Source organism: Poecile atricapillus, chromosome 14, assembly GCF_030490865.1.
Source record: "Poecile atricapillus isolate bPoeAtr1 chromosome 14, bPoeAtr1.hap1, whole genome shotgun sequence".
Classification (NCBI taxonomy): domain Eukaryota; kingdom Metazoa; phylum Chordata; class Aves; order Passeriformes; family Paridae; genus Poecile; species Poecile atricapillus.
In genome coordinates this window covers 15636910-15649468 of record NC_081262.1, presented here as the reverse complement: position 1 = coordinate 15649468, position 12559 = coordinate 15636910, and the positions used below count along the sequence as shown (strand labels likewise).

At 56.4% G+C, this 12559-nt stretch overlaps 1 protein-coding gene across 6 annotated transcripts; it reads left to right on the top strand.

The window, feature by feature from the left end:
- The first annotated feature begins 566 nt into the window (after positions 1-566).
- Positions 567-11671, top strand: LOC131584534 (hydroxyacylglutathione hydrolase, mitochondrial). Of its 6 annotated transcripts, none has more exons than XM_058849778.1 (10): positions 567-2126; positions 3809-3836; positions 5093-5274; positions 6454-6518; positions 7321-7438; positions 8354-8462; positions 9263-9366; positions 9778-9879; positions 10154-10233; positions 10581-11671. In XM_058849778.1, the coding sequence occupies exons 1-10, from the start codon at positions 1269-1271 to the stop codon at positions 10678-10680; spliced, it is 1746 nt and encodes a 581-aa protein (XP_058705761.1). In that variant the 5' UTR covers positions 567-1268; the 3' UTR covers positions 10681-11671. The 6 variants fall into 6 exon arrangements, with proteins under 6 accessions (XP_058705761.1, XP_058705763.1, XP_058705762.1 ...); XM_058849783.1 differs by lacking the exon at positions 567-2126 and adding an exon at positions 2136-2227; XM_058849780.1 differs by lacking the exon at positions 3809-3836 and having other exon boundaries at positions 2017-2126.
- The last annotated feature ends 888 nt before the right edge of the window (positions 11672-12559 follow it).

Here is a 12559-nt window from a genome sequence, read left to right as displayed (position 1 = left end):
AATTTAAACAGTACAGACACCTTAATTCCATCCTTCCTCTTCCAGAACTGTTCACCCTATTTTAATTCTGAAGAAATTCTACAGAAATTCTTTAATTTCTCCTCTCAGTGTGGTGTGCAGCACCCTGGACCAGCTTTCACAGAGCTGTTTCTCTTTGGGAGACAGGATTTTTCTCTGTAAAACTCCCCACTTTTAAAACCAAAGCTTTTCTTAGCAGCTGTTGAGATCCAGCTCTGATAAATGGAAGTGTTTAACTTTGGTGCTTTGCATTTATATAAGTTGTTTTTTTTTTTTAAATCCATCTGCTTTTGCTAGAAATGAGCCAGTTCTATGCAAACTTTGAAAATCTAAGTTTTGATGTTTGCATGGGGAGGATTTTTTAAATTATATTTTACAACTTGCTCTGTTGAATTGAAAGAGAACTCGCTGTCATGCAAACTGGTGGGGAGTGCTGGATCAGCTGGAGCTGGGAACTGGGGAAAGTTACCCAGCGTGGCTTTTAGCAGCTGGAAATACTTAAAACTCCAACTGCTGCAGTTACAGTTTTACTAAAAATTGAAATCAGTCAAAAGACAAGTTTGGTGGTGATCTTTAGCCATGTTTCTTTATTCTTGATCTTTTTGCATTATTTCACTTTTAGAATATATTTAAAGCACAGTTTAGGAAAAAAACCAATCTGCCAAACATCTGGCACATTTCCTGCTGCCTTCGCCCCTTGGAGTGGGAAAAGAAACCATCCTCCTTTAATTGGTATGTTTGAAAAAAACCAGGAAGGAATCACTAAATTAATGCAAAAAATCAAACATCTTTCTCTTGTAGAGGAAATATTTTGTGAAGCTGCAATTCTTGATTTAGGGTTGCACATCTCCATATACACCTCTGCAGCACGGCTGAGCCTCAGCTCCTACATCATCATTTGAATCGTTTTGATCAGTAGTTTTTATTTTTAGGCAAAACTCAAAAGTATCAGCAGAAGACAAGCGCACACAGAAGGGACAGCCAGCCCCACTCCCCTCCCCAGTGTCTCCATCACCAGTTCCCAGGTATGGTTTTGGAATTTTGGAATCTGGAGCTTCTGGGCTCTGCCTGCTCCAGGCTGGGCTGGACTCCAGGTTTGCTGAAGCCTCCATGGAACTGGGCTTGTGTCAGTCCAACGCCTTTTGGGCTCCTGGTTTCCGTGCCTTTGATGTGTGGCGGTCCCTCGGTGCCTGGGGCCGTGGGAGTGTTGGTGTCCCAGCTGTCCCCGTGCCGGGGAGGCTCCGGGCTGGATGTGTGCATCAGGATCCCCGTGTCTGCTGTTCCACCTTGAACCTCATGGACACCACGTCCCTGATCCCCGCCTCGATCTCATCGTTGGCCTCCACGGAGCCGACTCCTTTGGGAGAGCCCGTGAGGATCAAGTCCCCTTCTTCCAAGGTGAAGATGTGGCTGATGTAGCTGATCAGGTAAGGGATGGAGAAGATCATGGAGGAGGTGTCCCCCTCCTGCCTCAGCTTCCCGTTCACCTTCAGCCAGATCTGCAGCTTGTGCGGGTCAGGGATCTTCTCCTTGGGCACGAAGTCACTGACGGGGCAGGACGAGCCGAAGCCTTTGGCCAAGGTCCAGGGCAGCCCCTTCTTCTTGCACTCCTCCTGCGTGTCGCGGGCCGTCATGTCCAGGCACAGGGCATAACCTGCCACATGCTCCATGGCCGCGTCCTGCGGCACGGCCCGGGCCCTGCGGCCGATCACCACCCCCAGCTCCACCTCGTGGTGCAGGTTCCGGCAGTAGTAGGGCCGCAGGATGGGGGATCCCTCCCGCACGTAGGCCGAGGAGGGCTTGAGGAAGAAGAGCGGCTCGGCGGGCAGGGCGCTGCCCATCTCCTTGGCGTGCTCCGCGTAGTTGCGCCCCACGCACACGATGTTCCTGCCCCACTCCCAGAAGCGGGACAGCGGCTTGGAGCTGCCCATGGCCGCCCTTGCCGCGTCCTTGCCGGGCCCCGCACGGCGCTGCCGCTCCTCCTCCGCGGGCCGGGGCTGAGGGCCGGGCCGGGGCCGGGCGGGCTCAGCGCCGCCCCCGCGCACGCCGGGCCGGGCCGGGCCGGGCCGTGCCGGCGCTGCCGCCGCCTCCTGGGGCGGACAGCCAAGGTAACCGGGCCGGGCGGGGCGCACGATGCTCCGCGGGGGCTGGCGGGGATTCGGCACCGCCCTGGCAGCCGGGGCCGTCCTCGGGGCCGTTCTCCGAGCCGGTACGTGCGGCGGGTGCGCCCCGGCAGGGCCGCGGGCCGGGGCCGTGCGGAGCCCCGGGTGCGGCGCTGGGGCTCTCGGGCTGCCCCGGCGGCTCCGGCCGGGCTTTGGGGCCCGAGCGGGGCAGGACCTGCTCGGCTGCGGCCGGGGCCGTGCTGAGCCCATCGGGGAGGCCCCGCGGAGCCCCGGGGCTCCGGTCAGTGCTCGGGGAGGAGGATGAGGGGCCGGGGCGGGCGGCCGGGCTGCGCTCGGCGGGTGACAGCTTGCGCTGCTGATGGCAGCCACCCCCGGCTGTCCGAGCTCGGCGCTTTCATTTCGGGCCTAAACCCTCAGAACCTATCCTGGGCTCTCTGGGAGGTCTCCCCGGATGGTTTTGCATCACTCGGGTTTCAAGATGTGTCTGTAAAGAGCGAGAATCGCTGGGCGTTCTCTGCCAGGGCCGGACCCGCCGCTGCGGCTGCGGTGTGGGAATGTCAGAGCGAGCAGCTCCCGAGCTCCCGGCATCGCAGGGCAGGTTCTGCACCTTCCACGCTGCCCGGGCTGGGAGCTGCCCTGGCTTTGGATGCATTTCTTGGAGCCACAGACTCGCTGGGTATCCAAAAAATCCCTGCGTGCAGACTAGAGAGAGCGTGGTTCTTGTGAGCGCAGCAGCTGGGCGTGCTGTCATTTCTGAGCGACAGCCCTGCGTGAAAGGGGAATTTTCCACTCTTTTATGTAATAAAGAGAGTAACCCCAAACATTCTGGAGGAAATGCACAAAGCAGCCCGGTTCTGGGAGAACCTGCCTGCTGTCAGTCCCCAGCACGGACGCGGTTCTGTGCTGACATCCACACTTCCAGCTGCAAAGCCTTTCCCCTTGGCTGCTCCAGCTGTGCTCATGAACCATTCCAGAAGCTCGGGTGGGCGATTCAGAGCTGCTCTCCCACTCCTCTGCTCCAGGCGTGCAGTCAGGAGGGACGTGGGACGGAGCTGAGCGAGAATGAAGTCACTGGGCATTAATTCTGGGGCAGAGCTGTGTGTGTGTGGCAGCGATCTGAGTTAGAGCTGGGCTGGGGCAGGGGCTGAGCATCACCCAAGGAGCTCCTTTGGGCTGGACAGGTCTGAGCAGTGCGTGAGAAACTCCCTGCTCCGCTCCTGAGGTGCAGCTGAGCCGCACATGGCAGCTCCCAACGCGCGAGTTTCATTCTTGGTGGATGTTTCCTCGTTCCTCTGTTGAAATTACATGTTTGAAAACATTTCCTTATGTGGTGCAGCTTGTTTGTTTGTTTGGTAAGAATTGAGAATTACACACGCAAAAGAGACTGTGGGATCCAGGCCAAGGTTAGAGATGGTTCATAGGAAAGAAGCATTTGAAGCATGTGAATAATTCCTTTGAGATGAAGTTAAGGTTGTGTTGTTTTCTTTTGTTTGGTTGTATTTTTGTTCCTAGTTGGTGTCTGGCCTGCAAACAAACACCCAGCATAGATAACTCTTGTGACTGACAGCATCCAAAAGCTCTCCCTGTTGGCGAGCAGGTTTTTTTTGGGCATTTTTTCCCCCCATCAAAGAATAGTAAGGACTTATTTTGTGTTCTTTTTTTGAAAGGAGCCTTCTCCAGAGGAACACTCTGCAGGTAGGGATGCTTCTCCCAGTACTGCAAATACCCAGTGCATGCCTGTTCTGTTGTGCCTTGAGTTTTTGGGGTGGTTTTTTTGAGCACTGTGTTTAATTTCCCTGGTTTCCCTTCCCTCATAAGCAGGGAGGGTGGAGATAGAAGGGGAAGGGGAAGAAGCTCTGGGCAGGATGGTTGTGCCAGAAGGCCCTGACAGCTCCCTGTGCCCAGGCTGGGCTGGCAGCAGGAGCAGATTTGCAGGACTCTGAGGCTTTTATCAGGGCTGGGCAGGCTGGGGTGGCTGGGGACAGTGGGACAGGGAGATCAGCACAGGGGCACGGAGGGAGGTGGCCAAGCTGGAAAGTCAGGAGCCTTTGGGAGAGTCAGTGGTGCAGAACAAAATGGGTCTGAGCCAGCACAGGCACCTCTGGGGTTGTGCAGACACCTCGTGGGTGCTCACACAGCAATTCCTGACCTGCAGGGACTGGCACCCCTTTCCCTGCAGGTGTTTGAGCTCAGCTCTGACCTGCAGGGCCCCAGCAATGCAAGACCCCTCTCTCTTTGCTTCCCTTCCTTTAGTTTGTGTGGTAAAACCTCTTAGGGTTGGTTTTTTCTTTAAGAGCCGTGTGCCTGTGCACGGAGCAGTGGAGCCCAGGTTATTTGCATCTGGAATTTGCTTCTTGGATCTGATTAAACATTGAACCAAAAGCAAACAAGGAAGCGCTGGTGTTGCATCAGGGCAGGCATGAGCAAGAGCTCTGTGTGTGCCTCTTACCTGGCCAGGTCAGGAGCCTTCCTCCCTTGGAGAGCCTGGCTTCTCTCCATGAGCTGAGCAGATGACATTTCCCCCAGGAGCAAACCAGATATTTCTGTCAGAGCAGTGTGTGTTTTTGTGTATTTCTCCTTTTTATTTTTAAAATTTTTTTTTGGCCCTCCTTCCTTTTTCATTTCTTGGTTCTAACGTGCCCTTTGTGCCTTTTTTGCAAAGTCACTGTCCCGGGCTGACCTTTGGCCAGCTCCATTCTGCTTTCCTGCCCCTTGAAATCTCCTCTCTGACCCAAGAACAGAGTTTTTCCTGCCAGGAAAGCAAAGTGTCCTGTCCTTCTTGGGGCATCTGTGGAGCACCTTGAGGGGCACAAGGTTTTGTCCCGTGGTGACCTCGCTCCTCTTGTCTGAAGGAGGCAGATTGGGCTGTCCTGTGAGCTGGGGCATTTGCCATGCCCTGTCCCACCTGTCCCCCTCCCAGGGCTGATCTTTGGCTGTTTTTGGGTGCCCAGGTCCAGCACAGCTGCGAGCTAAATTCCTGCACACGGAGCACGAGCTGAGGGAGCCCAAGACAGTGACCCAGGCCGACATGAAGGTGGAAATCCTGCCAGCCCTCACTGACAACTACATGTACCTCCTCATCGACCAGGACACCAGGGAGGCTGCTATAGTTGACCCTGTGCAGCCCCAGAAGGTAACACTCGGCTCTGGGATGTCCTTCCAGCTTGCTGTGTCCAGGAGGGAGCGAGGCACACGCTGCCTCTGCTGTGGGGGAGAGGCAGGAGAGGCTGGCTGGGCACAGGGGCAGCCAGGGCTCACCCCAGGGACTGCTGTGTCCCCAAATCCAGGGACTGCTGTGTCCCCCAGTCCAGGGATTGCTGTGTCCCCCAATCCAGGGACTGCTGTGTCCCCCAATCCAGGGATTGCTGTGTCCCTCACTCCAGGGATTGCTGTGTCCCCCATTCCAGGGACTGCTGTGTCCCCCATTCCAGGGATTGCTGTGCCCCCCAATCCAGGGATTGCTGTGTCCCCCATTCCAGGGATTGTTGTGTCCCTCACCCCAGGGATTGCTGTGTCCCTCATTCCAGGGATTGTTGTGTCCCCCAGTCCAGGGATTGCTGTGTCCCTCAATCCAGGGATTGCTGTGTCCCCCAATCCAGGGATTGCTGTGTCCCCCAATCCAGGGACTGCTGTGTCCCCCACTCCAGGGATTGCTGTGTCCCTCACTCCAGGGATTGCTGTGTCCCTCAATCCAGGGATTGTTGTGTCCCTCAATCCAGGGATTGTTGTGTCCCCCAGTCCAGGGATTGCTGTGTCCCCCAATCCAGGGATTGCTGTGTCCCCCACTCCAGGGATTGCTGTGTCCCCCAATCCAGGGATTGCTGTGTCCCCCATTCCAGGGGTTACTGTGTCCCTCACCCCAGGGACTGCTGTGTCCCCCAATCCAGGGACTGCTGTGTCCCCCATTCCAGGGATTGCTGTGTCCCCCAATCCAGGGATTGCTGTGTCCCCCATTCCAGGGATTGCTGTGTCCCCCAATCCAGGGATTGCTGTGTCCCCCAGTCCAGGGATTGCTGTGTCCCCCAATCCAGGGATTTCTGTGTCCCTCACTCACCCCAGGGATTTCTGTGTCCCTCACTCACCCCAGGGATTACTGACCTGGTTTGGGATTTTGCCCTTAACCTGATGTAGGGCAGAAAAGAGGAAGCAGGACTTGGGGCTCGGTCATGGCTGGCAGGACAGAGACCTCGTGTGCTGCCCCCTGAGCCCACCTGCAGAGCTGCTCTGGGGCTCCAGGTGTGCCCAGGTGACTCCAGGGTGCTGCCAGCTCCTTCCCTGGGAGGTGAAACTCCTTCTGTGTCCCACCCTGCAGGTTTTGGATGCAGTCAAAAAGCACGGCGTGAAGCTGACCACTGTCCTGACCACCCACCACCACTGGTAACCGCCCTGTCCTGGATCCCTCTCACAGAACCAGGAGCTGCTGCTCTCCTGGATCCAGCTCATCTCTGAGCAGCAGCAGCAGCTGAGGCGTGAGGAGAAGGATCACACCTCATTCCTTTGGCCTTGCTCTGGCCATGAGCTGTGTGTCAGTGCCCTTCACCTTTAAAATCCTGATTTTTCCAGGCAGCCAGTGCAATAGCTGGGTGTGGAGGTGGCTTTGGGTGTGGGAGGAAGCACATTTGTGCTGAGGTGCCAGGACAGGCCCGTGAGGCGTCCTGCAGTCAGCATTGTGGGAGGATCACCCCAGCTGCAAATCAGCTCTGCCAGGGTTATAAAATGAACATTTTGCTATAGTAACCTGTCCATGGGTCAGAGTGGAGCCACCTCTGTGGTTGGAGAGTGAAACAATCAGCCCTGAGCTGGGCAAAGCAGGAGCACGGTGACTGTGGGGTATCTGTGTGCCTGCCCCGTGGTGTTTTGTGGGATGTTGGATTGCACATTTTCCACTCACCCCATTCCCTCCCTGCCCCACTTACTGGAGAGGTTACTGGGAGCCCCTAAGGCTGCTGTTTCCCAGCTGGGCAGGGATTGATTCCCCCTCTCACTGCCCTAATTACTGGAGAAATGATCTCCACTCGTGTTGTCATGGCCTGTCCTTGGATATGAGCCGTGATAAATCCTGGGAGAGGGGTGGATCAGAAATGATCACCTGGAGCTCACCTCCAGGTCACAGCAATACCAATAACCATAAATCTGTGTTCATTCCTCCCCAAATCCCATTTTTCCCCCCCCATTCCAGGGACCATGCTGGAGGCAACGAGAAGCTGGTGAAGATGGAGCCGGGGCTGCGCGTGTACGGGGGGGACGGCAGGGTGGGGGCCCTGACGCAGAAAGTTTCCCACCTGACAGCTCTCAAGGTAAAGGGAGGGACCTGCAGGACTCTGGCCATCCCCTCTTTGTGTCACAGCTGCACAGGCGTGCTCCCCCCTGAGCTGGGCACCTCTGCTACCTTTGAACACACCAGGAATGTGGTGGATGCTTTAAATGCAGCTTTCCCCCTTGCCCAGCTCTCTGCCTTGTTTGGTTCCTTGTGAGAGGACAGCAGTGAGGCACATGGGACGTGCTGGGTGTCCCTGTGCAGCTGGGGGACACAGCAGGGCTGTGCCAGGGCAGGGATTGTGCTCTGCCAGGAGCGTGGCGAGCACCAAACCCGATCCAAGTGCTCCTGTGGGAATGACGGCTGGAACACGGGCTGAGGAGGGCAGTGCCAGCTGCCTGCGTGGCTTTTTCCCGGCTGGAAGCAGCAGGGCTGGCTGGGAGCAGCCTGTTTGTTTGCAGGAGAGCTGGCAGGTGACACAAGCTGCTGTGCAAAGTGCAGGCAGGCGTGAACAGCACTGCTGGCCCTCGGAGGGGCAGCAGCAGAGGAGGGAGCCCAGGCAGGTGGGCAGATGAGGCTGTGTTTGACCCTTTTGCCTTTCCCTCAGTGTCATCCACATCTCCCCTTCAGCTCCATTTTTGTTTGGGGCTTTTTTCACGCTCGGTTAGCTTTGTTTAGGATTCTCTGTTGGCTCTTGCTGCCAAGCAGGCTTTGAGTCCCTGTGCGTGGAAATGAAAGGATCTGGCAGTTCCCTTTGTCAGGACACCTGCTTGGAGGAAACAGCTCCCTGCCACAGACCTCCCTCCCTGAGCTCTCCCAGGAGCAGATCTGCTGCTTCCTGGCCAGATTGGGGCAAATTTTGGACCATTAGAGCACTGAGAGCAGCAATTCTTTTCTAACCGTGCGATTGCCAGCAAACAGCAGCTTCAGCTTTAGTGTTCTGCCTTCTTCCCAGGTGGGATCTCTAAGTGTGAAATGCCTCAGTACGCCGTGTCACACCTCGGGACACATCTGTTATTATGTGACTAAGCCAAATAGCTCCGAGCCACCTGCAGTTTTTACAGGTGAGGAGTTGGGAGGTTCCCTTGCCAAAACAGCGACTCCCCCTCTGCCTGGGTGCCTCTGGATGTGCATCCCTCCCTTCCTGCCAGGGCAGCTGCTTAACATCCATGTCTTGCTCCCCTTTCCAAGCAGGAGTTGTAGGTAGAACTGGAGAAACCCCTCTGGATTTGTAAGCCAGGGCTGCACACCCTGCAGAGTGAGCCCTGGATGGCTCCTACATCCAGCATTTTTTTTTTTTTTCCCTGAGAAAAAGAGCTGTTGGTTTCCTGTCTCAGGCCAAACTGGCTGATCCCAAACCCTGCTGCTTTTCCATGTAGCTGTGCTCAGGTCTGACAGCAGAGAGAGGAGAGAGTAGGGGAGTCACAGGGGGCTGGTGCTCCACTGCTGATGGCCAGGACCTGGATCCTGGTTTGGGGAGGAGGATTCCCCTTCCCCGGGGCTCTGCTTCATCCCTGTGTTCTCCAGAGCTCACAGAAGCTCCTGCATGGAAGAGAAAGAGGCTTAAACAAGATTTTAGGGAGCACTGGGGAGGAAATAGAGGCGACTCATCATTGTTGCAGAGAGCAGGTGTTCCTTGTCCCCTCCAGGAGGGCACAGGGGCTGCCCACAGGTAGGAGGTGCTGGCAGGGTGTGCCTGGCCAGGCTCTGCAGCTCCCAGCCACGATTGCCAGCAGTGTTTGTGTGGCACAGCCTGGCTGTCCCCGTGCCCCTGCTGCTGTGCTGAGGCAGCAGTGGCAGGGCTGAGCCCTGGGGCTGGCTGTGGGGAGCCTGCTGTGGGCCTGATGCCGTGTCACCCCTGCAGGTGACACCCTGTTCGTGGCTGGCTGTGGCAAGTTCTTCGAGGGCACCCCCGAGGAGATGTACAAGGCACTGATCGAGATTTTGGGCAGCCTGGACCCCAAAACGGTACAAACCTGTCCTTTTGTGTGAGTGAGGCAGCCCAAAGCACCACACAAATCTGAGAAACTCCCTGGCAGAGCTGCTGCTCAGAGAGACTCTGGTGTGTGCAGGGAATGAGTGCCTACACAAATTCTGGATAGCTGCAGTCCTCTGGGAAGGATTTTCCTGCCCCAAATGTGTGTGTGCTTCGTGGGGAAAGAGCTGGGGCTGGTGATTAAAGGCTGCTGAGCTGGGACATGGGGCTCTTTCATCTGTTGAAGTGGCAGCTTGTCCTGCCTGCCGAGTCCTGGCACTTGTGGCTGTCTCCAGTGGGAGGTGTTGGGTTGAGTGTGCTGTTGCTGCTGTGCTGCTGGCACCTGGCAGTGCCCCTTGGTGGCTGTGGTGTCCCCCAGTGTCACTGTTCCTTCCTGTTCCCAGCGGGTTTACTGTGGCCATGAGTACACCATCAACAATCTCAAGTTTGCTCGGCACGTGGAGCCCAGTAACCCCAGTATCCAGGAGAAGCTGGCCTGGGCCAAGGTGAGCTGCTCATCCTTTCCCTGGGCTCCATGCTTTCCTGGACACAGAGGAGTCCTCCTTGCTGAGGAGATGGAGGAGAGGAGAAAATACTGGGGGAAACAGAGTGAAGAGCCAGGAGCTGCGGGATGTTGTGTTGCAGGGGAACAGGGTCTGGCTGTGCCCACAGAAGGCAGCTCACTGTCTGGGGGAGGCATTCCCTGCCTGGAAACCGTGTCCAGGACATTCCCTGCTCCCCAGAATTGCTGGTGGAGCAGCACAGTGTCCCTCATTGCAGGCACAGTACGACAGTGGAGAGCCCACCATCCCCTCCACCATCGCCGAGGAGTTCACCTACAACCCCTTCATGAGAGTCAGGTAGGGAATGGCCCGGCTTGGGAGGGGCTGGGGAAGGAGGAGATGTCCCCGTGGGAATGGCTCTTCTGCCTCCCACATTCCTGTTTGGATGGCTCCAAGACTCTCACTGGCTGTCCTGGCAGAAAAATGCCTGGATTGGAGGTTTGTGCTGGGCATCATTCCCTGACTCAGGAGACAGAGCAGGCTTTGTTGTGTTCCTTCACCCAGCAGTGCCATTTCCTCCCGCCCCTGAGCCTTCAAACCAGGCCTGATGAGCTGTGCCAAAGCCCAGTCTTTGATCCTGGAACCTGATCCTGGTGCTGCCACAGCTGGGATTCCATCCTGACCCTGCTCTTCCCTCCTGGCAGGGAGAAGTCGGTCCAGGAGCACGCCGGGGAGAGCGACCCTGTGCGGGCCATGGGGGCCATCAGGAAGGAGAAGGACAACTTCCGAGTGCCCAAGGACTGAGCACTGCCTGCATCACTTTACTGTCACTGCAAGCGTCACTTAAACCATTCAGATGTTTTAGGAGTCAAATCTTCTCTCGTGGTTGAGACAAGTTTTATTTAGGTTTTTATTTTGTCTTAATTAAGGAAAAGAAAACAAAAAAAAAGCACTTTGCCCTCGTTGAGATGTTCTACAGCTTATTTATATTATGATGAAGAATATTTATGGTTCTCTTGCTGTCTCTCAAGCTGTCAGGTGTCACCTGCAGATCATTGTGCAAGTGGTGGTGTGAGACTCGAGGCTGGGCAGGATCAATCCTGGAGGTGTAGGAAGAAGCTCCTGTTATTTTTGTGGGAGCCTGATGTGGATGCAGAAGGTGGGACTGAGATGTCTTTGCTTGAAGCAGAGACCACCTGCAGGAGCTGAAGATTTCAATGTTCCTTCCATGCTGCTGCTTCAACATTGTGAGCATCGCTTCTGGCTCCACTAAAACCAGTTCCAGGGTCAGAGCTGCTGTGCCAGTGCTGCTCCAGGGTCCCCTGGGAGCTCCACGGGCTGCTCTGGCTCTGGGAGTGGCTCCTGGGGCCATCATCCAGCTTCTCTCTCATCCCTGGCAAGGGCAGCAGGGATGTCCCCAGGCATTGCTCTGCTTGTGTCCTCTGAGTCCCCAGCCTGCTGCATGAATCTGCTCCCTGCTGTGCCCTGTGTGACCTGTGCCAGCCCAAAAAACCAGGCAGGGATTTGTCAGAATGCAGAAGCTCCTGGTGAGTGACTGACACCCCTGCAGCACCCCTGGGGGACAGGCTGAGCAGTTGGAACCTGTCCCCAGGTGAGCAGGGATGTGGGCTGGCACCAGCTCTCCGTTTGCTTTAAAATGCTGAATTTTATGTAGTTCAGAGGGAAAAGCGGTACCTAAAGCTGTGGTGTCTCCTGGAACGCTGTGCTGCCACACCAGAGTGTGACTGTGCTGAGGGCTGGGCAGAGGGGAAATAAATAACAGCTGGAAACAGAGGCTCTAACTCACAGATTTATTTATTGGTTTTGGATTGGAAATTGAAGTCAACCAACTGGAAGTGTCGTTCTATCTATCCTGGGGTGAGCAGGTGGCATTTTGGGGACCCCAGGGGCTGTAGTGGCAGCTGTATTTTTGTGAAAGAAGAACAGAGAGGGTTCAGCCCTGGCTCTGCTGCCTGGGAGTGCCATTCCCTCCCCACAAATGGCATTTGGGCCCCTCAGGACAGGGATGTGGAGGGGCTGGAGCTTATCCAGAGAAGGGAACAGGGCTGGGGAAGGGGCTGGAGCACCAGGAGGGGCTGAGGGAGCTGGGAAAGGGCTGGAGAATTCCTGAGGGAGCTGGGAAGGGGCTGGAGAATTCCTGAGGGAGCTGGGAAAGGGGCTCAGCCTGGAGAAAAGGAGGCTCAGGGGGAATTTCTGGCTCTGCACAAGTCCCTGCCAGGAGGGGACAGCCGGGGGATCAGGCTCTGCTCCCAGAGAACAGGGACAGGAGGAGAGGGAACGGCCTCAGGCTGGGCCAGGGGAGGCTCAGGATGGATATTGGGAACAATTCCTTCATGGAAAGGACTGTCCAGGCCTGGCACAGCTGCCCAGGGCAGGGGTGGAGTCCCCATCCCTGGAGGGATTTCACAGCCCTGTGGATGTGGCACTGCCTGGGGACACCGGTGGCTTTGGCTTTTGGGGGAATGGTTGGACTCTGTCTCAGGGGACTTTTCCAACCTCAACAATTCCCTGTGGGGGCGCCAGGACTGGGATCGGGCTGGGAAAGCTCAGCTCTGCTCCCGTGCCTTTGGGGCTTCCTGCAGCGGGGGTGGGATCCTGTCCCTGGAGCAGAGACCCTCCCAGAGCCCCCCAGCAGGAGTTCCAGTGTCCGGCACCACTCTGG

What these genes read in the sequence shown, in the direction of transcription:
- LOC131584534 (XM_058849778.1), top strand. Translation starts at nt 1,269, where the DNA reads ATGTGTGCATCAGGATCCCCGTGTCTGCTGTTCCACCTTGAACCTCAT. An exon ending in TCCAGAGGAACACTCTGCAG is followed by an intron (nt 3,837 to 5,092) that starts GTAGGGATGCTT and finishes TTGGGTGCCCAG; the next exon opens with GTCCAGCACAGCTGCGAGCT. An exon ending in CTGACCACCCACCACCACTG is followed by an intron (nt 6,519 to 7,320) that starts GTAACCGCCCTG and finishes CCCCCATTCCAG; the next exon opens with GGACCATGCTGGAGGCAACG.